Raw genomic sequence first — 27,661 nt, 5'->3', positions numbered from 1 at the left:
AGGATAGAATTATCTGAATACCTTACCCTGCTTTACATCTGGGTGTAGTCGTTCTTGGGGAGCTAAAACTCAAAATGTAAAGTGCACTTACAGAGTTTAACATTTCTCACTGATGAGCTCTCAAGACTAACCAACAGTTGAATCTTGTACTTTAAAATTGTACATATATTTGATTTTAATGAGATTCGGCTTTTAGAAATTGTATCCTAAAGTTATTTAGGCCAGATCTTTACATTAACTGACTAACTTGTGATAAAGCAGTAGATGTATAAATAAAGCCTACAATGTTATATGATTTTGGTGGCTATTAACATTAGTTATTAACATGTCAATGTGTAATAGTGCTAATGTATTATAATACCCCACACTTTCAAAGACCATTTATGTGGTGAGGTGATCCCAAATTGGTTTGAACTGTAGAACTGAGCAAAGTAGCCTGTGCGTAAGAATTCCTCTTCACAATTAAGAATCAGCAAACATTTATTTTACAGTACTTTTGCCAACAAACACAACAATCTAGCAAGCATGTACCCAATATTATTTACTGCAATGTGTGGATGTGCATTAAGAAACAAACAGACATTGTTCTGATGATGTGATCCTTGTTTGATAAAGAGGAAAACGCTAAACAACTTACTGACACTGGTCACGAATGTTACTGCATCTCAGTCAAAATCTAATCAAATCCACAGGCAATGTCAGTGTCAAACAAAAAAATTAAGATATTTAAGGAGTAAATATGCAACTTAACATAGGGCATCATTTAATCCCATTAATAACTAAAGGCTAGAGTGGCTGGTTTTTAAGACATTTTCCATGGTTTAAAAGTATAATACATTATTTACATTAAAATTACACTAATTTTATAATTTAATTGTATTTATTCAATTATGAAAACAAATCCAGTAAATGTATCTCTGGATAAGTCAGTCATTAAAATGTAGGGTTATCAAATTAAAAACATAATGCCAGATTTAGTTTTAAGTAAAAATGTCATGCACACTGAAATTAATTTAAAAAGTATTGTCCTTGAAGAATTGTAGGCAAGGAGGGTGGTTGTTTCCCCAGGTTGCATTACTAGCAGTGTGATGGTTAATGAGATCTTCCCTGGTTGTGCACTTTGAAGTATCATCTTTCAACAATGGCAGCAGACTCAGCATGGACCCAAGATTTGCTCTGATGGACCCTTGAACATGAATCACTGGACTACAGTCTATTTATTGATTTCCACAGGAAGACGGTTAAACCCAGAAAATTGTCTTGAGGAACTTGAAACTTTGCTGCAGAAAAGGGGATTCTTCGAGCACTGAGAAGCTCTTGTATGAAATAATAGCCGTTCAATCTGCAGGATCTGTGAATCTTGCCAACTTGGAAACCCTGTTTTTTTTTTTTAAAGCTTGCTGAAAAAATGATGACCTAGCATCAGTGGCTTTAAAGAGAAGTTAGTCTGTAATCCTGTTTACATGCTTGTGCTTTACTAAATTGTATGCTGGACATTGTTTAGACGATTACAGAAAGGTGCATTATAATTGCTGTTTATGTTGTGTTAATAGGAGATGTGTTAAGTTGCAAGAGCCCTACTTAGTGAAACTAAATTAATACAGTGAAAACTATTCTTTCAGCATTTTATATGTTACACATGTGTGTGCTTTCTCCCTGCAAAATATATTTTACTTCTCTGATTAGTCATTAATGGATGGTATCAACTCTAAATGTTTGTAGCCATTTGTCAGAAGCAATGATGAAAAATGTTAATTCATTAACACTGATGGTAAATTCAGTCGCACTGGCACACTTTGTGACCAGAGATCACAGCGTACAATGCTGATGGCCGTGGTCAGCACGTTTTGATTCATTATATTGTACCTGTAATATATATTTTCTAGAGTAATTTGCCATTTTGTCTTTTAACAATAACTTTCAATTCTCAAGTCCAATAGCATTACTCTGCCAGCTGAAATCTCAAAAGAAATTGCATTGGTCTTGAGCTGAATGATTTTTAAGGATGTGAACAACACTATGTGTCTAGAGTGGGTAAAAGAGCAAACCCAGGGGGAACACCATGGTGCTCAGTAAAGACACCGTGCATCTGAGAAGAGCTCTTAAAACCACCATTAACTGTGAAAACATCAGGACATACAAATCTATGTACAAATTTCAGTTCTGCTGCTCAAACAGCTGTAGCAATACCCAGGGTTGTATAACTATATTTTTTGGAACCCCAGCTAGTTGCCCTTTTTCTTCAAAGAGATGTCTTTATCATTGAGTTTAGGCATGTGAGGTTTGATGACTGTAGCTCAGGGAGAGGGTCACCACAGCCCAACTGCATAAACACTATGCTGTTCAAATCTTTGGGTGTCAGCGCTAAGCCTACAGACATAAAATGTCACATAGGGCCACCTCTGACAGTGAATACCAACACAGGGTGACTGAATGGGCCATAGGGGTCTCATGTATTACCCCACTGCTTTACCCAAATCATTAAATAAAAAATGTTGGCTTCCTAATGACCTCTGCAATAAACCGTCATCTGAAAAAACAAACAAACAAAAAAAAACTCAAACATATCTGCAGCTAAGTTAAAATATTCCCTTTCTTGCCTTGAAACACAAAAAATAAGAAAACTAATCTGAATGAATTCAACCAACACCTAAATGTATTCTATGAATTAGTCAACAAATACATACTTAGGCCTAATATGCAGCATTTGCAAATAAATGTGTAGCCTATTATAAAAACTATTATGATGAACTGGTTTAAGTTTGCACAATTTGGCAAAAGAATTGTACACATTTATTTAAATTAAATTACTATTTTTTAATGATCTTGTGTGATACCTTAGGCTATTTTGCCATCTCTGAGTAAGGGCAAAAGAATTTGTATCACCACCCATTGTAAAAATAAAAAAGGTCAGTTCGCAGGTTGTATTAGGTTAACAGATCTACAGCATGTGTTCTGTGGTCTGAGTGCTTACTACCACCAAGATACCATGAAATCAGTTTTACAAGGACTCCACGAGAGAGTAAGGTGACACTTTCCCAATATATATATATATATTTCTGTTCTTCTCTGTGTTGAGAGGATTGCAGCCTATAAGAGTTTTAACAGACCATTGGCCAGGATCAGCCAGGAACTGCAAATAATATGTCAGTCAGTACTGTACCTCACTTACTGTAACTGTTACTATGGTGCCACATGAAGAAAATATATTTTATTGTTTCACACTGTTATACATCAATGACTGTTCACATTCTGATAAATATTAGCCTTAAAAATTAAATTAAATTAAATTAAATTAAAAAAGATCTCCAGCTAGGCAGTTAACAGGGGTTTTGAAGTCCCTCAGAGTATAGACATACAGTCCCTCACCTCAGTTAAGCAGCAGGAGGCCTTGCATGCTTTACAGTACATTGTTAACTGTTAAATTAAACTGGTTTATAAAGCACATAAATGCAAAGAAGAGTGTCTGTGGCTTCTCCTGTATTTATTTCACCCTATTTGTTTTTAATGCAAAGCACGTGGGATTGAAAAGCCACCTGTGTGAAGGTATTACTTTCTCCGAGTCCCAATGGTGGTCGAATGAGCTGGTTTCACAGTATATTTTATTTGTATGGCGGATGGAACTGCTGACATTGACAGGGAGATTTATGAGCGCCCACACAGGTTGTGCATGGTGCCATGTTTGTTTAATGATCATTTCATTTTGGCAAGAGGTCTTCTTTTATTACTGTCTGTCTGAGAGTTTTATTTTATTTTATTTTTTATATATACTACTTTAAATCAAGCCAGCCTATCAAATTAATAATAAAACGAAAACAATACTGGAAAGAAATGACAACTAAATAGGTAAAAGCTTGTTTTATAGAGAAATTAGGTTTCCAGCCAGCTGTCTTGGGAGTTCTGTAAAAAATCTCTTTGCCTTCAGTCTTTTCATTTAATATGACACGTTTATACCAAATTATCCCTGATCTATTAATCTGTGACAATCTTTTATTATTTACGTGTATTTTGTTTTATAGAAAGCAGCAGGAAAGGTCTGAGATGCAGGCTACATATCTGCTAGTAAATTACAAACAGGATGAATATGATCTGTGGAATCCCATATCATATTTTGCATCACAGAAAGTATCTATCTCATCTCCCACATGTAACTCATCTCCCCTAATGTTCTGATGTCCATCATATTTTGAAAATGTAGTGAGCGCACTGTACACCCTCAGATGATGCAATGATTGTCAGAGGATGATGGCCTGTATATGGTTTTTCTTAATTCACATTCAGAATGTAAACCTGTTCTTGATACTTTAATACTATCTGCATTCTGTGTCAAGCAATAGTTACTTTGTTGTCTCTACATTTCTATTGTATCTCTTTAACATGCATGTGCTTTTGATTTCACAGCAACTATGTGTAGTTGATCTTTCTTTTTTCATTTTTTTCTGTCTCCCAAATCGCACAATAAATGAACAACCTGTTTTGAAGTGTATAATCATTCAGCCGATGAAAAGATGTAACGCAGGTGCCTAGCTCTTTAAATACAAATCTTTGAGCAGGCCTGATTCCATTAAGGCATACCACAAATTCTGCTGTGCAAGTCTTGTGCTTGAGCCATCTTATGTTACAGTTTGGAGATTTGATTTACAAGTGCAGTTCTCAGTAGACCTCAGCCCTCTCCCCATCCCATTCTGACATCTGTCCTATTAGGGCCCGTGATGAACCCATTTCAAACGTGGATGCTGGCTGCACTGTACCAAGGGAAGCTAGAAATTTCTCAACAATCAAGTCAATAGAAAATATAAACTGAGAAACAGCTGCAGGGATGAAATTTAAAGCTCCACCTATGTATCCATTAGGAATAGTCTTAAAAACACATTCTTAATCCATGTCAGTCCTTGAAAGCATGAAACTACACTTCAAAGCAAATTCTAAATTATTTGAAATTATGTTTTTATTTTGGGAATTTAAATGGTACCAAATGAGGCACGACTTGAGATGTTCCTGTGACATTTCTTCTTTAAATGGCATAATAAATTGAACAAGCCCAGTTTGCTTACAGTATTGGGAAGTGGAATTAAAATGAAGATATGCACACTATCAAGCATTTGTTTTTGATGAAGGTTTATGACTGTTGCCAAGGTGAATATCTGTTCTAATTCTGATCTACTTCAATATGTTATGGCAAAGTTAAATATAGCACATAGGAAAGTAATAAGATTAAATATACAGCTTTTTTAATGAACCAGCAGAGGGCAGACTATATTGCTTGACGAGCTGTAGTATTTTTCACAGAACTTTGATTCAAGATTTAACGTGAAATTCATCATCGAATTCCATTCTTAAATTTAGTAATTAAACCATAAAAAAATTGAAATCTATAAAGTGTCATGAGATGAGGCAGGGAGAGCATGATATAACAACAGAATTCGGGGGGGCACCATGGTAAACACAGCAAATACTGACATGAACTGCAAAATAGTGCTCATGAACAGTGATTTTCTAAGGAAATATTTATTGAAAAATCACATATACATGAGTATGGTACAGAAACAGATCTTTACTGCCAATGGGAAACAACATTATGGGAAAGTCACATTATCGATATTACACATCGAAAGTGAACTAATGAACAACACTCAAAGCGAAACATCCAAAAGTCATAGATGATACATCATCTGATACAGTTTAACAATATTTTTTTATATCACCCAGTTGGTGTCTAGTGATGTCATGATGATGATTAGTGTGGTATAAAATAAAATATTAGGGTTCTGCATTTTTAGCTTCCTGTATAGAATGTAGATGGTGCAAATATGAGCACATAAACACACACTATCAACATTTGGACTAGTTGATAAGTATTTTTTGTAACTTATGTTATGCTGTAATTTGTCAGTTGGGCACATACATACTTTTGGTTCATCGCATTTCAAATGCAGCTGTGTTATTTTTGCCCATTTTTATAAATGGAAGACCTTTGAAGAAGTTTTATCTGCTAACTTACTCTACAAAAAGTCCATTATATGTTCAATGCAAGGGAATAAATTAATAAAGTGCTCAAAATACAGCTTGATGTAAATAAAGTAACACTTTACTGCCATTAGTTAGAGTACAACATTGAATATCATGGTATATGTTTAATTACCTAAAGCAAAACCTCTATCAGGATGTATTTAAAATGTGGAATAATTAAAAAATACTGTATATTTAAGGGGGAAATGGAATGTATTTATGTACAAAATAGAAAACAATAAATTTTGCCTGCCTATTTTTACTTAACAAGTTTGAGTGCCTAGATACTATGATCTAAGTAAATACAGGGGCCAACAGCTATGAGCAATCCTATATACTTACAGTTATAAAGTGTCATGCTGTATGCATCTCCTCATGGCCAAATGTGTGTTTATACTGTACTGCAGCTACTTGAATCCATTGAATGCATTCCTAGGGCTGCATTTTTCTTCTACAGTTTTAGGTTTTTGATTCATAATTGTGAATCAACCCAGATCCTGACTTACTCAGACTATCAAGAATATGTTGTCAGTATATGCAGATCTGCGAATGGCAAACATCCATCATTTTCCAAAGCACGGTAATGTTGTAAAAGGCAGATCCCCTGTTCTGTACTACACTTGCAACACAATCCCACTCTCCCACAAACTTGGTTTTAAATGATAAATCTTAACATGCTTGCACCCGTGTTTTGATGTTGTCTATAAATACCATGCTGAGGTGACCACTGAGATTAGACCATCAACCCGTGGGGTCATTGAAACTTAAACTACTACCAAATCTACATGCATTTAAAAGTCTAACGCTAAGACAATCCATAACTGTTAACAGTAAGCTTGATCTACCATCAGATTCTGCTCACAGTGATCACTGTCTAGGGTCTGATCCAATGTAAAATGGGTGGATTTTCCTGCAGACCCAGACCCAGCACTCCCAATTGTTTATGTGTTCTATCTGTATTTTTCTGATGTGCCGAATTTACCATTCATTCATTTGGTTTCACCTTCATAAGCTAACTGTGATTTAATCTAAAAAAGTGAGGAAAATAAATGTCCACAATACAAATGGTTTCCAGCTGAAATGACAGGTAGAGAGTTTCAAAATAAATGTATAAACCTGGCATCTCTAAGTTTATCTGTGTTTAATTTATTTATGTCTTACAACATAGAGTTGGTTGGTGACCGTAAATAGTGATGCAGTCTTTGTTCTTGGTTGTGGATGTGTTTCTGTGTGCGTGGGTGTGTTTCTGTGTGTGTGTGTGTGTTTCTGGGTGTTGTGTGCGCGGAGAATTATAATGATCCTGTCAATTGTGTGAAAAGATTTATATATATTTTTTTTTTGCAAGTCCATTAACACCCATTGCCAACCTCAAACCCACCCCACATGCCTTCTTGTTTTTCCAGTGTTCTTCCTATGAAAGCAATGTGAGGTTAAGAAGAGAGTATCAGAGTCAGCATGGCAGTTGTCACTGGCCCAGTTTAAAATATCCACAAACCACATGGAAAAGGTTCCACATTATATGGATCTGCCCCTTCTTCAGAGAAGATAGGCAGTAATCTCTCCAAAGACTTAATATCAGCTTAATAAACAGAAGTCACATTTCCTATCAATTATAATAAAATACCTGAAAAAGATGGGGATGACTCTTTACCTCAAACCACAGCTGGAAAGATTAGGACCGAACATGCTCAATGAAATGAACTTATCTGAACCGGACTGCCTTCTACTAAATGCTTCTGAGCTAATATGTAGTGACCTGGGTCAGTGGGGTTCTGTGTGCTCCTAAGACCATTGGCAAGAGCAGTCTGTAGGCTCCTGAATTGAGTAGTATACCCAGGTGGAGTTCCCACTGCAGTAGAGCTGAACTGAGCGTCTCTGCAGCCCAATCTCTCGACAGCACTTGCAAAACCTGGCATACGTGTTGATGTTGTAGTTATAAATGCTGGCAGAGGGGCATTTCCCATCACAGGACACTATATTAACCTAGGAAAAAGGAAGGAGCAGTAAACCCCAATTGGCAAACAACATTTATCCACCTAAAGATAGCTTGTTGTCATGATGAATTTGTTTAGTGTAAGCAGTCAAACATTTCTGATGGGCAGACAAAGTGGTTCTCTACTGGTATTCATATATAGTTTGTTACTTTAATGTAAGTCATTACTATAGTCAGCTTGCTTTAATACAGCTGTCATTGATATTAGCATTATGTTTATGTCAGTTTGTTACACTATTTTAAATAATCTTTTATGCTGCTATGCATTAATTAGAGGCCTGTGTGGTGAGTTAACTGTAGAAGATTGAAGAGGCAACTTTCTCTAAATATTCAGTGTTTTCCCTGGAAAGCTATTCTGTGCACTATAAATCATATACTTACAGGCCTATTGCTTCTACAGTCGTTTTTCCTAATTGTCATTCGGACCGTTACTTTCTGGCAAGACTTTCCATCTTCTTTACCTGTAGTGAAAGCATTTCAACATTTTAATTGCAGTTTAAAATAAATCTAAAACTGCAGAAAAGCACCCCACTCCACTTTCATGAACATAATATCCTTTTTGCGTGTGTTGAACAGTTCTCCATTGCAGTTTTAGAAGCTATCATTGATTAATTTCACAGTGATTGTAAAATGCAGTTATATATCTACTGTTCCTAGGTTTATAATGTTACATTGTTGTTAAAAGTGACATCATATAAAGACATCAATAAAATAATTATTTTAATTAAAATAATTAAAATGTTTTTATTTAGGTTGGATTTTATTTAGATCATTGTTATTTCAAATATTTTTTCAAAAGAACTGAAACAACACACACAAGGACTATTGAAGAGTCAAGAAATAAAATGTATATTCCCAAAAGAAGCACTTTTTAGCTTGGATATATAGGTACTTTAGATTTCTCTTTTTTTTTTTTCTTCAATGAATGAATGCATAATTTGGAGCACAGCAATGACACAGTACACAAGGGTCATCTCCAAATAATTTAGGCTGCATTTAAAACTCTCCATGATTGCAAGTGGATCTAAATACTGTATCTCCATTTAATTCTTGATTAGGAATGTCTCTTTAAGTTAAATAATCGTGAACGTTCGTTACAACAGAAATGCAAGAAAAGTACATGTTCTAATAAGTTAGAAGACATATCATGTAAATATTTGGGTAATTTACCAGGTATACATTCCTCTATAAAAATCCAACATGTTCAGCCAGATTTTTGTTTACTTACAGTATATTTAGTGAATGTCCACACAACAAAATTGTAGATTGGATTCATGTGTATTTGGGACTTATTTAGACTGAATTAAAATAAATTAAGGATTGCCTACCATATCACCCAAAGAATTACAAGAAGTATCCCACTACTTTTATCACAAGACTACATGATTAGTTTCTAACACACTCAAACACAAACATTTGGACAAAAACATGCAGCAAAAATCTAGATGATTTCTAATCTGGCCACTACCAACAGTACATTGTTGGCAAACAACAATGCACTGCCCTGACAGTGCAAAATGGGGAAAGCTTCAGCTGTGTCATGTATACAATCTGCACAGATTTGAAGATGAAGAAAAAACAATGCAATTTATTTACAAAAATATCTGACAAATAATGATTTCAACTCTTTGGAGTCCTGAATTCTATTTTAGGGAGTACATTGTTGGAAATCAACAATGGTGCTGGCTAGCCTTGTGCTTTTTTACAGTAAACTGGTACCTTTGTCACAGTTAGTGCTAACTGTAGGAGGCAATGGGCTAACGGGGAATGGAAACAGGGATAATCCAGTACCTGGTGAAATTGTTACATGTTGGTCAGGTTGCAGTTTTACACACAATGCACTGGTTCAAGAAGGTACTTTTTATGCTTTTCAGTCATTACAGGAATAAACAATACTGAATTCCTTTTTATACCCCATGCTTTTACCCCATAATCTGCTACATACCATATGAAACAAGGTGGATATGTCTTCAAGGCATGAAAATAGTATAGAGAATCAGGATGCAACACTCAATATGGAGATAAATATTAACTGACAAAATGTTACAGCATATACAGCTATTTTCTGCACGAAGGATGATTGTCTTTGTGCAATGGGTGTTGGTAATGATTTTTGCATTCTAATTTACCCTATATTTCATCTGCAAAAGTCACTGTTGGCATGAACATTTTGTTAGTCTGTTACACAATTTGTCGAGTCAAAACCCAAAGAGTTTCTCAGATACAGACAAAATTCCAAGCAAATGACAGATGTTTGTAAATATGATACTGTTCATTAGCAAAACAATTGCATTGCAAGGTAAAACATTTAAGGTTGTGTTTGATGATGGATTCTGTGACAAAGCAGTCCTCTTGTAGACCATCCTCAAATGGCAGTCCAGAACATTCTCCTCCACCACATTTAATTGTGTGACACAACATGGTGGGCCCCAGATAAAATGGAACTTATTTGATTATAGCCTGCAATTCACAGGGTTTGGAACGGGTCAACTGAGGAGAGAGCATTTTGGGGCAATATAAATGTACAATGTAGGCTTTGATTGAAAAGCATATAAAGTACCATATTTAATTACACAATAAACATGTTGGGAGGGGAGAAACACAGAGATATGTCGACCACTGTATATTTGTTAAAAAAATAAGAAAACATAAATAAAACAAAACCTAGGTTTGTTTCAGATTTCTTTTAAAAGAAGGGGCTGCCACACCAATGAAGCTTTCTGAGAGAGATTCAGAATAATTAGAGTAATTTGTGGAGCAGCTCAAACATGTAGGCTGTGTGGAAACGCATGTTAAAACATTTTGTAGCGACTCCATTGTACAACAAGCAGTAAGACTACAGGTCTGCACTATGACATGTTAACTACAGGTTTTAGCACATGGTTGATTTGATGAATACTCACAGGTCTTACAGCAGCCATCCATGTAACTTACAACTGTTCCTCCAATCTAGGACAAAAGGTCAAGGTGTGTTATGTGTTGAAAAAAAGTTAAATGATAAGGAGAAAATGGAAACATGATTTTGTTTGTGATCTCAAAGGGGCTGACAAATACAAATACAAACATTTTATTTGATGCTTAGTTCAGGTAGAGTACATACCATATTGTTAGTACCTTATGAAATTTCATTACAAGTTTTCAATTTAAAATGGCAGTTTGACATTTGTTTCAAAATCATAGCTCTGAGCTGCTTCCCAGCAAGGCTCTGGCTGATGGTTTTACACTGACCTTCATGCACTCGGTCTCATTGAACGGTGGGCAGCTGACCGAATAGCTGATCAGGGTGGGTCCTGACAATGTGTCTGTACAGTCATACGTCATACAGTTGGAGATCCATGTTTTCCCAGGCTGAAGGACAAGAAAACTGTTTCATAGCTATCTCTTATCCAACATCACTGATAAAACTTAAGTTTGATTTAGGTCTGCATTATGAATAAGTATCAACTCTTTACCATCATATAGGTGACCTTGAATTGTTAGACACTTTGATTTGACTGGCAGTGATGTGGAGTATATGCATACTGTCTGTTACAGTATTGTGTTGGACTCCAGCAGTGCTATAGATTAAGCTGGAATTGGCAACCTTAATCATGGCTATACATTCCCTTGACTAATTTCTACAAATGTTTGTGTCACCTAATTAAGTCATTTAAAGGCTTTAGATATTGCATCCTTCTGGTGTGACTGTATACTTGGAATATCATATACTTCACTTTACTATACCTTGTATAGTGCAATAGATCCATTATCCATATGATAAACACAGGAGATATTCTTACAAACTCCACAGCATGTTGTTAGGTCTTTTGGTGGAATGTAAACTTGATTCTGGATGAAAAAGAATATGAAAAAGACAAAACATTAAAAGAATCATTTGTAGAAAAAAATACTGAACTGCTGACTTCCTGCATCCAGTGTATAAGCATAGACAGTTTCATTTCAATGTCTGTCCCAAGCTTGTAAATCAGTTTAACAAACCCTGATAAATAAAATCCAACACATCATCCAAATAAGTTCTCAACAAGAACAGTGTTAACTACAGTCCAGTAGGTTCAGTGTCCGTAATGGTTCTGCTGTTGATGGGTTGGTCTTACTGGTTGGCAGTGGGATGAACAGTTGGTGCTGCTAACTCTGATCTTGTAGTAGAGTGTGAGTGGGTCCAGGCTGTTGGTGCACTGGGTGGTATAGCAGATCCCCTCTACTGTGTGCTCCACAAGGGTCTGCCCAGGCCTCATCACTCCGCGCTCCCCATCCACACACACCAGCTCTCGGTCTAAACACACACACACTAATTAGTGCACTACACAGCACAGTCACATATCAACAGGAACTGGACTGCAGATTGTAAGACACTCGTCTGTATGATATCAAAGATCCCATCCACACCACAAAATTGGCTAAGTACCCAGTGCATTCCCCTTAGTTCACAGAAAGAAGCCTTTGAATTAATCCCAGCCGAAGGGACATGGAATAACTTTGTTTCTTGTCCCAGCAAGACACCAAAATACAGGGTGTCATGCTTTTCTGGGGTATCTCATTTACTTCTCTAAAATATATTTTTAGGAGGATGTGAAAACATTTGTAATGTCTTTGACAAATTGTCAAGCTACATTTTAATATCCTAATTTTGAACTGTACACGTTTAGCATATTGCTGTTGTATTGCCTAGTTTACTTACCACATTTGTATTTAGTGCACCCACACTGGTTTTCAGGGTCTGCAAGGAACTGGCTGTCAATTTGCAGGGTTTCGCCCTGTTGACATAAAGACCAGAAATTACAGACAGACTGACACAAAATGTAATAGTCTGAATACATAATGTGAAGGACTGACTACCTACCAGAGTACATTTTGGTTTAGGGATCAAGTCACATGCACATTCTGAAAGACACAGAGAAGCGATCAGTTGTCTGTATTATAATGTCTGTGTTGTATATTAAAAAAAATACCTTCATGTATAACACATTTACCACAAGTGTTTAATGGACAGCACTTCTCTGGACTCCACGCTGTAACCACAGACATCCCCAGTGGACATCTGAACTCTGAGCATCGATAGAGTTCACACACTGAAATAATATCATAAGGTTAGCGCTCCATTCGGTGCCGAGCAGTTTTCAAGATTTGTTAACACTGACTCAAAATGGACTTTATAAATAACAATGGCTTACCCTACTCTGTGCCCTAAAACAAATGCCACTTTGCTTTGAAGTTCACTGCTGTAAACTGCTGCTAAAGCCGGATTGGACTGGTGTGATTCAGTAACACAGGTGGCTGCGAGTTCAGCTCAAGGGGAGCTGTGTAAACGCGTGTGGCGTGCATTGTGTTTCTGACAGGGACAGCCGCTGCCGACTGCCTTCTTTCAACAGGGCCTGTGAACCGTAGTCCCACTCACCACAGTGGTAGGCTGGGCAGCATCTGTCGGTGCTGTTGGCATCCACTGTGAGGACCTCTCCTTCTTGGCACACAGGAATGATGTCGGAGCAGGCGCCACACACTGTTCAAAACCACAAGCACACATACTGACTGTGTTTAGACCGACAATGTGGCTGCTGAGAGCTGAAACGCACAATAGCCTGGCTAGCCAATGGGAGGTGCAGAAAGTATTCAGTTTTTGTATTTATTTATAGAAGCTCAGCTGTTTTCAAGATGTTGTTTTTGTTGCTGCTGTTGTTTGTTTATTTATTGAAATGGTTGCATTGCTACTCTTCAGTTTTGGGAACTTTTACCAAAACAATCCCTCAGAATCTTCCAAAATATCACATATTTACAATGTAACATTTCTAGGGATATTCCTTTATTTTTAATTAACAGTACAGTCAGAGGAGGGGATTTCACTAGAAGTTTGATGCATCTCAAGATTCATGAGCCAGTGACTCCTGAACAGTTATGAAATAAGTATCAAGCATGAAACACCTAGAATAGAATTTACAGTACCTAGACTAGTTATGTATAAGAATGTGTGTGTTTGTTTGTTTTATAAATCCCTCAGATTAGTCAAACTGTTATGCAGGCAGGTCAGGCAGATAGAGGCAGCAAGAGAGACTGCCAGGAATGGCGTTCCTATAACTAACTCACTGCAAATGTATGCCATGCAGCAACTCCCATCAGCACGGGTGGCGATCAGGGTCTGGTCTTCTCTGCATGTCGGGATATCAGACTCACAGTGATCAGGGTCACATTCTGGACATGGAGAAGATGGGGCACAGGGACATTAACCCATAGAGCAGCGTAATGGGGATCCAAAAAATACAAATAGGCATTACAAGTGTAACTTGGAGATTGGGCTACTTTTCTAAGAATTAGTTAGGCTAAAGAGATATTTCTGATATTTCTTACCGCATTTGGCCTCAGGACAGCAGGAGTCATCTTTGTAGTAAGAAACTAGTTTCTCACCATATTTACATTCCAGAGCAAAGTGGTTGCAGAGAGTCTGATTACAAACTGTGTAAAAAAACAATCGATCAATAACCACAGTGAAATGCTTGGAATGAATACTCCCATTTTGATGGCTTTCTGCTGACAAGGGCTATATTAATTGAGACTTTATTATACCTGTTGTAATGAAATAACACATTATGTCTTAGGCAATCCTTTAAGTGATTAAATTCTCCCTTCTCATTTGCAGATTATTATTGCAAAAATAAAGTCCCATGTGTTTGTAGAGGCGATACATTCTGTTGGGACTCATCACTAGACCTTTCAGTCTTATGGACACAAGCACCTACCGCAGGCCTTCTGGGGGCAGCAGCTCTTGTCGTCAGCAAGGCTGACCGCAATCTCCCCGGTTCTAGTGCAGACTGGCTCTGGGACATGCGTGCAGTTATACGCCACTGGGACGATGGAGTCATTGTCACACTTGTACATACAGCAGCCATCCTTGGAGGCCTTCCACACCTCCCCAGCGGCGTGCGGTGTCCCGAAACTGTCCGTGCAGGCTGGGCTCAGGCAGGCAGGCAGGCAGACAGACAGGTGGATAGGTATATAAGTGCCTGCATCTTTCATGTTATGACATTGTTATCAGCCTTAGCCGATAATGTAAAAAACACTTTGACTGAACTGGTCACAGAGGCATTTTCTTAATCTAAAACAAGCTATGCCCATAAAGGCCAACTGTAATGTGCTGTGTGATTTGTTTTGGAGACCAATGCCTTCAGCTAGTTAAGTGGTTGAGAACTCACCACACTTCTCAGTGGGAATGCAGAGGGCGGAGTAGGGCCGGTGCAGGAGCGTCCCCTCTGGACAGACACAGCCCTCTGTCAGCCCGGAACACTCCTCCGGGTCCGAGTCGAACTCATGGTTTGGACATGTCTGGGCATTGCAGGCAGGCAAGCAGGCCTGGTAGCGTAACTCCGGCGGGCATGTGAAGGCTGAATGCGAGACACAAGTTTTGTTTTTGTTTTTTTAATGATGAATTATTTTTCAGTATATGGTTATTGACTGTATTTAGCACTGCACCCTTGAACTAATTACTTACAGCAATAATCTGGGCTCCTCCATTCTATACAGATGTTGAACTTGTGGCAGGCAGCTACATACGCAGCCAGTGCTATACAGGGGTTCTTCACATACTCCGCATCCCGGACCCACACTTCACAAAATATCGAGGGTGGGACCTGAAAAGAAATCGGATGGCAGATGCCTACTGTAAGTACACTGACACCCCATCCAGAATAATACAAAACAAGCCATCAATGGGGCATTCTGGGACCCTCATGAGAGTCTGCTGTACTGTCCTGTGGTGCCTAACTGCATCCTGGTGTGTATTCCTCAAATTCGTAAACTCCTGTAATGAACATATAAGAGAGCAAGTAGATTTTAATAAATGCCTGTTACGCAATTGACCTTTAAACTGGTTCCTTCAGGAAACAGCTGAAAAGATGGTGGTATCAGTTAGCTATTAGACACTCAGTGGCCAGAATCGGCCAAGCAAGCTCCTGTCACATGTAATCTGTTTCTCATGTTCTGATGTTGTGCTACATTGCAAAGAATGGACGTACAAATGAGTGGCAGCTGCTGAAGGTGTGGTTACTGAGCATGCCCAGGCAGTCAGAGCAGTCGCTGGTGGAGCAGTTGACCTCTCTCCGCCGGTTTTGGCCCATGAAGCTGGTGGTGTTGGGGATCTGCCAGCTGTCGATGAACAGTGTGGGGTCTTCGCTCTCGCTCATGGTGGTCCCGTTGGACATCGTCAGGTCATTTGTGGGGTCTCCATCACAGCACCCTGTAGTAAACAGGCAAGAAAGGGAACATTACATAGATGAACAGGCTGATTTTGAGTTGTCACCTCATCTCATTCTGGAAGCATTTATTTCTACATTTTTATTTATTTATTGCTTTTTTATTTTTTAATGCTATCAGGGTTTTAAATCTTATGGTACTCTTCAAGGAAGTTGAAACTGAAACCATACAATGTAGTTCTCTGCAGTTAGGGTATAAATGACCTGTTACACACCACACAAGCCCATTGTAGTCAGTCTGTTGCTGTAGTTTTCGGTCTCAATGACCATCATGCCAGTGCTGTGGAACCACTGTATCTTCAGTCCTGCTGGCGTTCTTATCAAATACATGTTGCCAGTGTCCAGAACTTCAAATCCATGCTTCTTAAATCGAGGTCTTGCATACCTTGAGTTGATGTACAACTATGGAGGATACCATAGCATTAATACCAACAGAATCACATTTTTATTTTGACAGATCAATCACATATATATATATATATATATATATATATATACATACTGTATATATCTTCTTTAGAAAAAAAAAAACACTTCTTCTTTACATTTTATATCTTGTATTTGTAGTGCACTATTTTGTAGTCTGATTTCTCATCTTGGTTATGACTTAAACTATGGGTTACATCTAATGTTACATCTAAGGTTTGAATCTAATGTTTGATATTTTGTTGGAATTATGGTTATTGGACCAGACTTGTACATTTGTGTCTTTCTTAGGAATAACCTCACAAGGGGTAAAGCACTTACTCTTCTTTGCAGCCGGTTGATCAGGACTTGGTGGGATTTGTGTGTGATATTAAGACCCACTAGGCACAAATTGGTGAAGTTCCAGAGGAGCTATGGTGGAAGAAATGGAGAGTCAAAAGTGTTGATTTTAAAAACATGCACTTTTTTAGGATGAATATGCTTGTAGTCTCATGCTCTATTTCCGTTGTAGGGAAGACCTATTTATCTAATTAATGTTTTGTGGAGTGTCGTTTGCCAACAGGTAAAATGATGACCAACCACATACAAAACAAACAAACAAACAATATTTGTATAATTACACGTCATAAATATTAATCTAAGTACGATTCTCAAAAGACAAAGGTAGAAACTCACCATGTCTGAGCTCTGACACTCCTGGACTTGAATGCTTACAGTTTCATTGGGCAACTGGGTGACAATGTAGGAGGCTGCCTTGTAGATTGCCACACTGTTACCATCAAAGGTAATAACGTTTAAGTCAGGGAAGACCGAACAACGACCTGGAGAAATATGAATATAGACATACAATCTTGCTTGTTCCAAATCATCACCCCTAATAACTTTCACTTGACTTTTAGGTCTGTAAGTAATGATGTTCTAGTTCTGTTGCATACTGTACAGTGTAAAAAGGCTAGTATGTAATGGCATCATTTTCACACATTTCCTAATTAAGCAGCATGGCATTGGGTGAACTCACAGGGGCAGTCCCACTGCGGGCAGCACTTGTCCCCATTCACCAGGATAGCGAATCCTAGGAGCCCGCAGTTAGGAGGGGTGGCATTATAAGGGCAGTTCTGTGACTTGTTGAACAGCATCAGTTGTCCATTCATGCAAACGTATTTTGTGCATTCATCAATAATCTCAGAATATGGAGGCTGCAAAACAGTAACAAAATAAGTTACATTGTTATATTCCTATCAGAGTCATTACTATTATTATGATTACAACTGGATGGTAATTTTGTTCAGGATCAAGAAGAAGGTGTATCGTACATTTCTGATGAAAACTGGGCATATCGCTCAAACGTATTTAAAACAAAAGCATTTAATAATATGTTAAGCATAACGTCGAGCAATATTGACTCACTGTGCACATCTTGGTAGAAGCAGCTACAGTTGTGCTGTGATCAGTTGTGTACAGTAACACTGCTGGGGTCCTTGTGTGTTCTGTGAGAAGGGCTGCCTCAGAGCTCTGAGCTGGCCAGTGCTCTGTCCTGTTGGTGTATTGTGCCACAGTGCTTAAAGACAGTTGTGAGGTTTGGGTGCTCGTTGATGCTGTTGATTTCGCTGATGAGAACACACTGCTAGGAGGCGCAGTGACAGATTGTTTCGAAGAGGTCAGCCAGGAGACACGGGAAGCTGTGGTTTTCAAGCTGTCTGGGGCTGCAGTTGCGTTTTGTGTCATGGATGTTTTTATCGTACTGTCAGCCATTGTCTCAGCTTTGCTCTCTGAAGTAGAAGGCTGTGGTGCTGTTGGAGTGGTGCTTGAATCTGGCACCAGGGTTTTTTCTGTCCTTTCAGGAGGGATTGTGGTTGAGCTTGGCGCTGCCGTGATTGTGGATATCGTTGCTTCTGTAGAAAGCGATGCAGTATGAATCGGTTCTGTACTGGTTGCAGCTGTGATGTTTTTTGCTGTAGTGGCAGCTGGAGGCATCAGTCTTTCTGTTGTTTTTATTGTAGTGGAGACAGTACTTGGAAGTGTGATAGGAGGGGATGAAGGATAATGTAGGGATGTCGTAGATGTCCAAGAAGGAGATGTTGGTAATGATCCAGTTACCTTCTCAGTGGTTAATTTCACTGTTGAGGTCTCTTTAGATGTTTCCCATGAAGGTTTTGACAATGTAGTGGACTGTGTCGTTTCAGGCCCTGCTGACTCCAAAGTGGACCTTGATGTTGGAAGAGTTGGTGTGACAGCAAGTATAGTTGTAGGAATCTTCTCTGAAGTTACTGTGGTGCTTGCAGTTGTACCAGATGATTCTGCTTCAGAGGATGTACTTAATGATAATGTGGACATCACTGTTGTTGCGGTCGACACTTCTGGCTTTTCACTAACCATGACAGTGCTAGTGATCTTGGTTAACATGGATGTGATCAAAGGTTGAGTAGTAGAATTTCCAAGAACTGTTGTCCTATAACTCACAGATGTAATGGCTGACATTTTCCCTGTTGCTGTGGATGACACCACAGGCAGTCCTATTTTGGTAGTAGCCGATGAAAAAGAAATGGGTTTGCTTTCTGGAACTGGTGTTGTCTGAATTGTACTCTTTGTGGTAGAAGGTGATTCTAAGGTTGCTGTTGTAGTCTGGGAAACTGTCTGAGAAGTGGTCCCAGTGGCAGCGGGTGAGACTGATGGCTTCACTGAGGTTAATGAAGGAGTCCCTCTTAAAGTACTGCCGATTGTGGCTGCTGTGCTTGGATACAGGGTCACAGGTTTCACTAAGTAGCCTGTTGTTGTTAATTTGTCTACCTGGAAGTGTGGCGTTGTGGCGATTTTGGCCACAACTGAAGTGGTCTGGTCTGTCGGAGTTGTCTTTAGTGTAGTCGGCTGCGATAAGGATTCTGTGGCCAGTGTCGAGACTTGTACTTTTGTAGTTGGTGTAGTACTAGGATGTGAAATTGCTAATGATGTTGGTTTATAGCCAGTAGTAGTTGTCATTTCTGAACTGTATTCTGTAGAAGATGAATATGAAGGAGTGGTTGAAGTGGTGTCTAATCCTGGTGTTGAGGTGGGGGTTGTTCTGTGAGGTGACACTGCAATTGTTGAAGCAATTTCGGTGGGTTTCAAGGTCATACGAGAGACCTCCATTGAGAGTGGAGGGGATGTTGTGGTCTGTGATGTAGTAGCATTTGCAGAAATTGTATCTGCTGGATATACCATTGACGTTGTCTTTAATTCAGCAGACGTCGTTCCTATGGATATTCTTATACTTTCTTCTGTTGGCATTGAGGTGGTACTTTCTGTGCTTTGTATACCCGGTGACCAGGAGATTCTCTCTGTTGAAGCAGTTGTTTTGTATTTCTCTTCTGGTGGTGTTGAACTTGTTGCTCCAGTGGTGGGGATTTTGGACGTAGCAAGGCTTGTGGTAAGCCTGGTTAGTGTTGGTATTGTTGTTTTTGTGAAAGTAGCGAGTTCAGTGAGGAACACGGATGTTGTTTTCTCTGTCTCTGTAGATGGCGGAGAGACAGAACGGGGTGAAGCGGCCTCCGTTGATGTTGTTCCCAGAAGGACTGCAGACACTGGAGCCGTTGAGGGTGTGTACGGAGTTGCAGGTTTCGTGGATGTTTTTAGTTCAGTAGGGGTTGTGTATTCAGTACTTCCTGGAGTAGTCTTAGAAGTAAGCTGTGGCTCTGTTTTCAAGGGGGAGCTGTGTGCCGTACTCAAGGATGTAGTTGACTGGGTCGACAGTGTGGGGCTGATCTCCATTGTTGTATCTGTAATTTTATCAAGGGTGGTGGTGTAGGTAGTGCTTTCTGAAGTGGTTTGAGTAGTGGAGATAAGTGGAGAATGGGTATCTGGGGTGGAAGGCTCTGTTGTTTTTATAGTGTCAGCAGGAGAGGCATACAAAGTGCTTTCAGAAGTCATAGGTTTAGTTGTAAGTGTAGAAGTTGTACCTTCCATCACCCTGGTGCTAGTTTCTTTGTACCCAGTTGTAGTGGCTGCAGTCACAGTAGATGTCTCTGTGACCCTGGATGTTTCTGTTTGTTTTGCCGGCTTTGAGCCTGCAGTTGTATACATGGGAGTCACTTTAATTTTACTTGTGGCAGATGTTATCTCTGTCTCCTTGCTTGCGAGTGATGTTGTGATTACCGCTAAGGTGGTGGTGGTTTTGGTAGAGATTGCTATGGCATCTGATGACCAGTCCAGTGTAGTAGGCTGTTTTGAGTCAGTGTGTGCTGGAAAGGAGGATGTTGTCTTCTGTGAGGTTGCTGGTACTTTAGGGGTAGTGATCATCCAAAAAGGAGCTATGGTAGAGATGGTACTGGAGCTTGCTGTGCTTTGTGTAGGAGTATACAAAGAACTTGGGCTAGCCAGGCTCGTAGCTGAAGGCTCAGATATTTTCTCCGTCGTTCTGGATTCCAGCACAGCCGGACCCGCTGTGGTCACTAACGGTTCAGCTCCCGTGGTTGTGTTGGTGGGCATTTCAGGCGAAGGAGTGAGCCCAGCTTTGGGTTTAGTAACACTGGTGGACAGGGTTGTGACGTTGCGTAGAAACACTATATCAGTGGCACCGGGAGTCTGCACAGGAGTATGTAGGGTTTTTGGGGAAGCAGTGACTGTGGAAGAGATTGTAGTGGAAGCAGTGCTCTTTGTTTCAGATATGGACAGCGGCCTCACGGTGTCAGCAGGGGTGACTGAGTGTGCCGTAGACGAAGCAGTAGCATTAATGGCCTGAGAAGTGACAGCTGCAGGTGTTGATACAGTACTATGGGGAGTAATTGGCTCAACAGCAACTGTTGGCTTAATGCCTGAGGATAAATAATAAAACAACTGTTAGATAAGTACTGTTATTTAAGAAAAAGAAGAAAAAAGGAGGGGGTAAATGCATTACTTGTGGCAGAATTAAAATCCTAGCACCCGTGCTTTGGCATCTAGGATTATTGCTTAAAGCTTAATTAAACAGATGTTGGAATGAATATTTCAACTTCTAAGAAACACGATATTTTACAGTGGTGATGTAATATGCCCTAGGATCAGCAAATAAGCCTAAGAGCACGTGCAAAGGGTACTTTTGGTGTATCAATGTCATGTTAATCTTTAACCTCACAGGGGACAGAATAATGTATTCATTGAAGTCCAACAAAATGATGCTTTATTTTCTTTTTTCTTTCTGTAGGGCAAAGAAAAATTTGTGATGAAGAGGAAAAAATATTTTACATCTCTCAAACGCTGTGTATTTACACATTTATAATGAGAAATTTAACTTTGCCAGAATTGTCTAAGCTGTCTTGAAATTTGTGTCAGTGCGGATGCATCCAGAGAATGTAGAAGGGGCATTAGTGTGTATAAGTAGTTGCTTCCTGACAGCATGAAAACAATAGCAATGTTGTTTATTTTGATCTCGATAATATTTTATGAACTACATGATACCTAAGCAAAGAGAAAAAAACAATAACTCACAGTCCTCCAAATGGACACATCTCTGGGTGACCTCATCTAAAACCATGAGGTGTGGACACTGAGGGAGACATCCTTCCACTCTACAGAGAAAGCCAAACAGCTCTGAGGATAACAAACACTTGTAGGGCTGACTCTCAACTGGTGCCTTTAACAAATATATTCGGAATAGCTAAATAATTAAGGTTTTAGTGCTGCTTCATATTCATATCTCTTCAGACATTGTCAGATGTCTTGAAAATGGTACTGTCTGCAGTCTACACAACAATTCACGTCAGTTTTAGTTAAATCATCTTTGTTAGACAGGTTATTGTCCGCCTGTCCTTACTTTGGTATGGTGGTACAGATGTGGCCCGTGGGGTCAGTGCAGGTTTTGAAGCAGGCGCTGGCACACACCTCATACCTCCACTGGCACACGGGACGAACAGAGGCTTCTGGGTCAGACTCTGAGAAAAAGGAATATACATGTAATAAAAAAATAAAAAAATCTGATCCCATCATCCATCTACTATATGCGGTAAAACCTGATGTACAAAACAGTATGTGGCAATAAACAGACCAATCTAGAGACACACTGACAGTCAAAATATACTCCAGTTTTGTAGTTGTCCCGAGTACAAGGCTTAAACATATTGTTGTGCTTTTTCTTCTCTCCTCGTAAGAAGAAAGGATTTCATTTATAAAACATAAAGGGGATTTGGTCTTTTTAAACCTGCTGAGTGGGTATACCTTATATGAATCAAGATAAACCATTTAAAATGTATTTTCTTGTTTTGTTTTCTTTTCCTTTGATAATTGCATTACGTTAAATACTGCCTTTCATTCCAGTTTTAAGAAAAGTAATCCCGCAATAATTAATACAAAATGGAAAGTAAGCGTGCGCAAATTTACATTCATTGAAATTTGGATTTGGAAAGTGTCGGAGCAGAATGTAATTATAATGGCAGCGCCTTCAGACTGTTCCGAATCCTAGCATTTGACTCCTGGCACTGTAAGTGTAAGGCACAACACTTCCACATTACAGGGAAAAGGAGCATATACTGCCCTCTGGTGGTAATGATGTAGAACCGTTATTTATTTATGTATTTATTTATTTAACAATATATTAACTAAATATGCTTTCTATTAATATTAATCAAACTTTAATTCACTTTGCCCTAATCTTTCATTAAGTAATTTGTTGGTATTTTTATTTAATCAAAGTCAGAAATTCCTCTTGTTTAAGAAGAGTGCATTTTCTGCTGAAACTGTATTGAAGGACAGTTCACAGACTTATTAAATAAAGGTAAAGTTCTTCTAATATGACAGTCTGAGACCCTAAACTTTGTCAAGCTGAAGATGCCCATCATTTTATTTGATATAACTACTGAACAATAAAGTGAAATTCATGCTGTCGATTTTCAGAATTTCTTACAGCGGCATATTTAGGATTTAAAAGCCATCATTCACATTCACATCTCATTTTATATCTGCACAGATTTAGAAACTCAATATTACAAGTATATTTTTTGTCATATCTTGAAATGCCTCCTTTAATATTCAAACAGTTATGTAAAGCTCTAAATTAAGCCACTCATAATGTTGGGCCCAAAGATGTAGGTTACTTAGCTTATCCCTAAATCCAGCACTGTGTCCTCAAATGAAATCATTTTATATGTGTGATAGTAATCAGGGATTCGGAAGTGTTTAATTCTCCCCAGCATGTTCTCAGTTTGTGGGTCTGAAACTCTTAAGTATGCAATTCAAATAGTGCAAAGCTATGAAAGGAAATGTAGACATTGTTTAATATATTGCTGATATTCATAATAAGTGAGATGAATTCCAAATTGGTCAATGGTACATATAGTGTATTGGAACTCAGAGATTTCTAGCATGGAGAGAAAAACTCTGATACCTTCAGCACATATAACTTGGGAATATTGCAGGTTATGATGAGTAAAGCATGTGTAAGGAAAGGTATCTAACCGGTTCATTTTATTTGAAGTGCAATTCAACATTCAAGATGCATTGGGATATGATCCTAAAGTCATAATAGAGTATTTATTAGCCGCTGTGTCAGGGTTGAGTCCTGCGGTAAGATTACAATGAATATTTCAATGATAGAAGAACAGAATGTAATCTCCTGTCCCGTAAATTATACTTATTGCTCATTCAGAAGCCATTTGAGAAATCGTGAGAGGGTCCTTTATGGTCCTCTATCTGCACACAGCATGGCACTCCATGTATGGGTGACATTTAGTTTAACATTTACTTATGATCAGACCATTTGTGTTTCAAAGCATACAAATGTACTGCACTGGCGGCCATGCGAGTGCCTGCATCTCCCATCAGCAGTCACCGGTGAGATGGGGACGGAAATGACGAAGGATGGCATATGATTATGCTCTGGATATTCTTCCGGCCTTTGGGACAGTTTCTCTCCTCTTAGACCTTCTCTGATCTAATATGCCTGGCATTTACAAGAGTCAGCAGGAAACCCAATCTGCTTTTGCCTCTGCACTCTGAAGCTGGTATAACTTTTCCATTAACTAAAACAAATGCTGCTATATTTTTAGCCTGCGTAATTACCCTGCCTCAGCAGCCTGGTCTGCAGGATCGTGCTGGGGAAAGATTTGAGTCCAGTGTTGCCTCGCTTATGAATCTCAGAAATCTGAGCCCTCGGATGTGGTGATTAATGAAATGCCTCACGATCATTTGATCTGATCCCACTTGCTGAGGTAAATTGTTTTAGTTTTCCACTGGCATGAATACGATTTTTGGCATAAAAAGTCCACAGTGAGGACTTTTTGTTGAGGTGTCATTTCTGTAGACTGTACCGCAGGCCAATAACCAGTCCCCACCCCCAAAGGAGAAAATAAAGGGCAAGATTCTTCCTGGTGCTGTTCTGGAAAAAGAGGGCTCGACATTGTTATTGAACACCCAAGCCGTAGCTGCTGCCATTGCATGCTGCCTCTTGAGATCTCAACATCCCCATGATTAAAGACATTTTCCAGTGGACGTCAGGCAATTGGCATTGACACAAGCTGTCATTTTTTTTTCTTTTTCTGAACTTGGAGTGTGCCAGTCAACAGCTGCATCGGTCTGCCATAATAGCGCAATGCAAAACATATCTCCCCTCACAATGCGGCCATTAACACACCCGCTGATTGTTTTGTTAACAGAGGACTCTGAGAGGCATACCAGTGGGTGACTTGGGTTTGGTGTAGTCGTTACTCTGCGTCTTAAATGTCAAAGGGGCTCACTCTAACGCAGCTTAAGGGAAATGTGCTTAGTTATCAGCTAATTTGTAGATTCATTTATTTATTTTTCTATGTTTTTTAAAGTATATTTCATTGACTCTCTTAATGCATTGTTTAAGCTCTATATTATTTAGCTGAATCAATTATTGGCTTCATTAGTTAAGACCAACACAATGTCTAGTTACTGATTAAAGATGCTTTTGAAGCCTGAAGGATTAAGGATTAAGATGGCAGCACTTATTCATACAAACAGCAAAGCAACAGATTCAAAGCCTGGCAAACTCCGGCTGACTTGAAAGAGTGTCATGTTTATCATCTGTATCATAATAATAACTTACAATTACGCTCTCCTATTACATTTGACAACTGCAAGTCTCCCTTGATATAGGTAATCTGCTAAAGGAAAAAAATCTGAATAACAGTAGAAAAGTTTTTTATTTTTTTACCTTGGAAGAGAAAATTAGCTTCACACTGTATTTTCCTTAAGTTGTTTTAAAAAAGGGGGTATCCCCCCTCTACCCAACTGACCTGCTATTTTAAAGAGGGTTGCCTCTCTGAATCCCTCAGTGTGGTTGTACTTCATCAGGTGAACCCAGGACAACATGAAGTGAACAAAGAGCCCTGTCTTGGTGTAGGACTCCAGAGAATCGTATCCACTGATCCAGGTGTCCCTGTGAATGATGAAGGTAGCCTCATCCTGAAATCGCTCACTCTCGACCCACTTGGTCAATTGCAGGCGTCCACTGGGGTCCAGGTGCAAGAAATAGTTTGGCCTTTCTGCTGCCTCAAAGGACACCAGAGATGTGTCTGCAAAATAACCCAGCAAAGTATTCCAGAAATCAATAAATTGGGTAAGGAAAATAAACATCTTCCATCATCAATACTGGTATGTATATAGCAAGTGTGTTGGTTGAGGTTTTGTTAATTCAAATATGTTATCGCACAGTACATCACAATAGACTGATTGCTTTAAGGGTTGGAGAACTGAAACAATAAAGGCACAACACCAATAATGATGTATCCAAAGCTCATTCTAGCACTGAATACTGAGTTACAATTGGAAACATTTCAGTCCTAAGACCTGCAAACCCAGGCTGTGGATGGTGTGATAGTAAAAGATCTGAAATGCGTAACTTGTTGTTCTATTAATACTCATGAGTAATTCGGGGCTGTTGCACAGCTTGCTTTATTGAAGTTAAGTTCAGTGGATTTGGAGAGTGGGAGGATTGCTGAGTGGACTGCTGTGGGGTTGTAGTAGTCTTCTTTCCTTTATTATTATAATATTAGTGTTACCACATTCATTTCAATGTGTGACGAGAAGCCTTTCTCAGTAACTGAAAAAGCATAGCTCAGTGTTGGGGTGATGCATTAGTGTGAGGACATCTGCTATAAGTTGTGCTGTAGTGTCTGTATCCAGGTGATAAATGGACAACATACTCACCGTGAGATCGGGTTCTGGACAGGCCCGGGGTCATCATAAACAGTGTGGTCACTCCTGGAGCTATGGGGCCTCCCTTTACCGGGAAAACAACACTGCCTGATAAATTGGCAGCCAGCACTGTATCACTCTCCTTGTAAGTGACTAACTTAAACGGGCCTTTTCCCAGAACTGCAAAGGAAATTAGTCAGTTAGAACATTATGTGCTTTTTGCAAGACGCTGCTGTAATCCACGACTCTGGATTATTCAGGGGATCACATCATAGTTTACAAGTGTTATTTATCGCACATTTTACATACGTGTGTTTTTTAAGAAACCTGTCTCAGTAGGAATTGAAGGGAAAAAAAATTGTGCCATTGAATTAAACAGCTCAAGATATACTGCATTATTATAATAATGCTGCTATTTTATTAGTTTGTTTTAAATGACTAAAATTAATAGTTTTGATAACTTCTAATATATCACACACAATTAAACAATTAAACAATTATGATATATTGGCGTAATGTGGATAATATGGGATATTTCAGGGTATTTTCAGTGAGTGGGTATTTCATTTAATCAATTTACTAGAAACGTGATCTACCAGCCTGTAATGATGCTGAATTTCCACAAGGTTTGTGACTTTAAATAGATGAATACCTTGCGCCCTCTAGAGTCTCAATAAGGTTGATAGAGTTATGGTGAATTAAGGAAGTGAAATGAAATTCAAACTGTTTTAATGATGTATTCCACAGCTTACCTTTGTTGTAGAATTCACAGTCATAAGCTGTAAAAACAAAAACACAACAAAATAATGCATTGAATCTCAGTGAATGGTAAATTCACGGTTTACTGCGTACCCCTTTTTTGTGCAAGGAAATAAATGTGTTTGACTCTCTC

General features: G+C 38.9%; 1 protein-coding gene across 1 annotated transcript in view; it reads right to left on the bottom strand.

Annotated features, from left to right (window-relative positions):
• Positions 1-5,539: 5,539 nt before the first annotated feature.
• otog (otogelin) overlaps positions 5,540-27,661 on the bottom strand; it is a 46,047-nt gene continuing 23,925 nt past the window's right edge. Inside the window, exons 19-44 of the mRNA XM_066700957.1 lie at positions 27,522-27,548; positions 26,782-26,949; positions 25,869-26,147; positions 22,430-22,547; positions 22,105-22,184; positions 18,073-21,452; positions 17,684-17,861; positions 17,341-17,486; positions 16,987-17,076; positions 16,455-16,641; positions 16,003-16,223; positions 15,480-15,618; positions 15,184-15,372; positions 14,731-14,940; positions 14,342-14,446; positions 14,081-14,185; positions 13,398-13,499; positions 12,973-13,071; positions 12,843-12,883; positions 12,681-12,756; positions 12,097-12,275; positions 11,726-11,830; positions 11,231-11,350; positions 10,906-10,951; positions 8,384-8,463; positions 5,540-7,992 (exon numbers count right to left, since the gene is read on the bottom strand). Of these exons, the coding sequence (XP_066557054.1) occupies positions 7,792-7,992; positions 8,384-8,463; positions 10,906-10,951; positions 11,231-11,350; positions 11,726-11,830; positions 12,097-12,275; positions 12,681-12,756; positions 12,843-12,883; positions 12,973-13,071; positions 13,398-13,499; positions 14,081-14,185; positions 14,342-14,446; positions 14,731-14,940; positions 15,184-15,372; positions 15,480-15,618; positions 16,003-16,223; positions 16,455-16,641; positions 16,987-17,076; positions 17,341-17,486; positions 17,684-17,861; positions 18,073-21,452; positions 22,105-22,184; positions 22,430-22,547; positions 25,869-26,147; positions 26,782-26,949; positions 27,522-27,548 (6,671 nt within the window). The 3' untranslated portion in view covers positions 5,540-7,791. The remainder of the gene's footprint in view (positions 7,993-8,383; positions 8,464-10,905; positions 10,952-11,230; positions 11,351-11,725; positions 11,831-12,096; positions 12,276-12,680; positions 12,757-12,842; positions 12,884-12,972; positions 13,072-13,397; positions 13,500-14,080; positions 14,186-14,341; positions 14,447-14,730; positions 14,941-15,183; positions 15,373-15,479; positions 15,619-16,002; positions 16,224-16,454; positions 16,642-16,986; positions 17,077-17,340; positions 17,487-17,683; positions 17,862-18,072; positions 21,453-22,104; positions 22,185-22,429; positions 22,548-25,868; positions 26,148-26,781; positions 26,950-27,521; positions 27,549-27,661) is intronic.

Source organism: Amia ocellicauda, chromosome 4 (genome assembly GCF_036373705.1).
Source record: "Amia ocellicauda isolate fAmiCal2 chromosome 4, fAmiCal2.hap1, whole genome shotgun sequence".
Classification (NCBI taxonomy): domain Eukaryota; kingdom Metazoa; phylum Chordata; class Actinopteri; order Amiiformes; family Amiidae; genus Amia; species Amia ocellicauda.
This window is presented reverse-complemented; position numbering and strand designations above follow the sequence as displayed.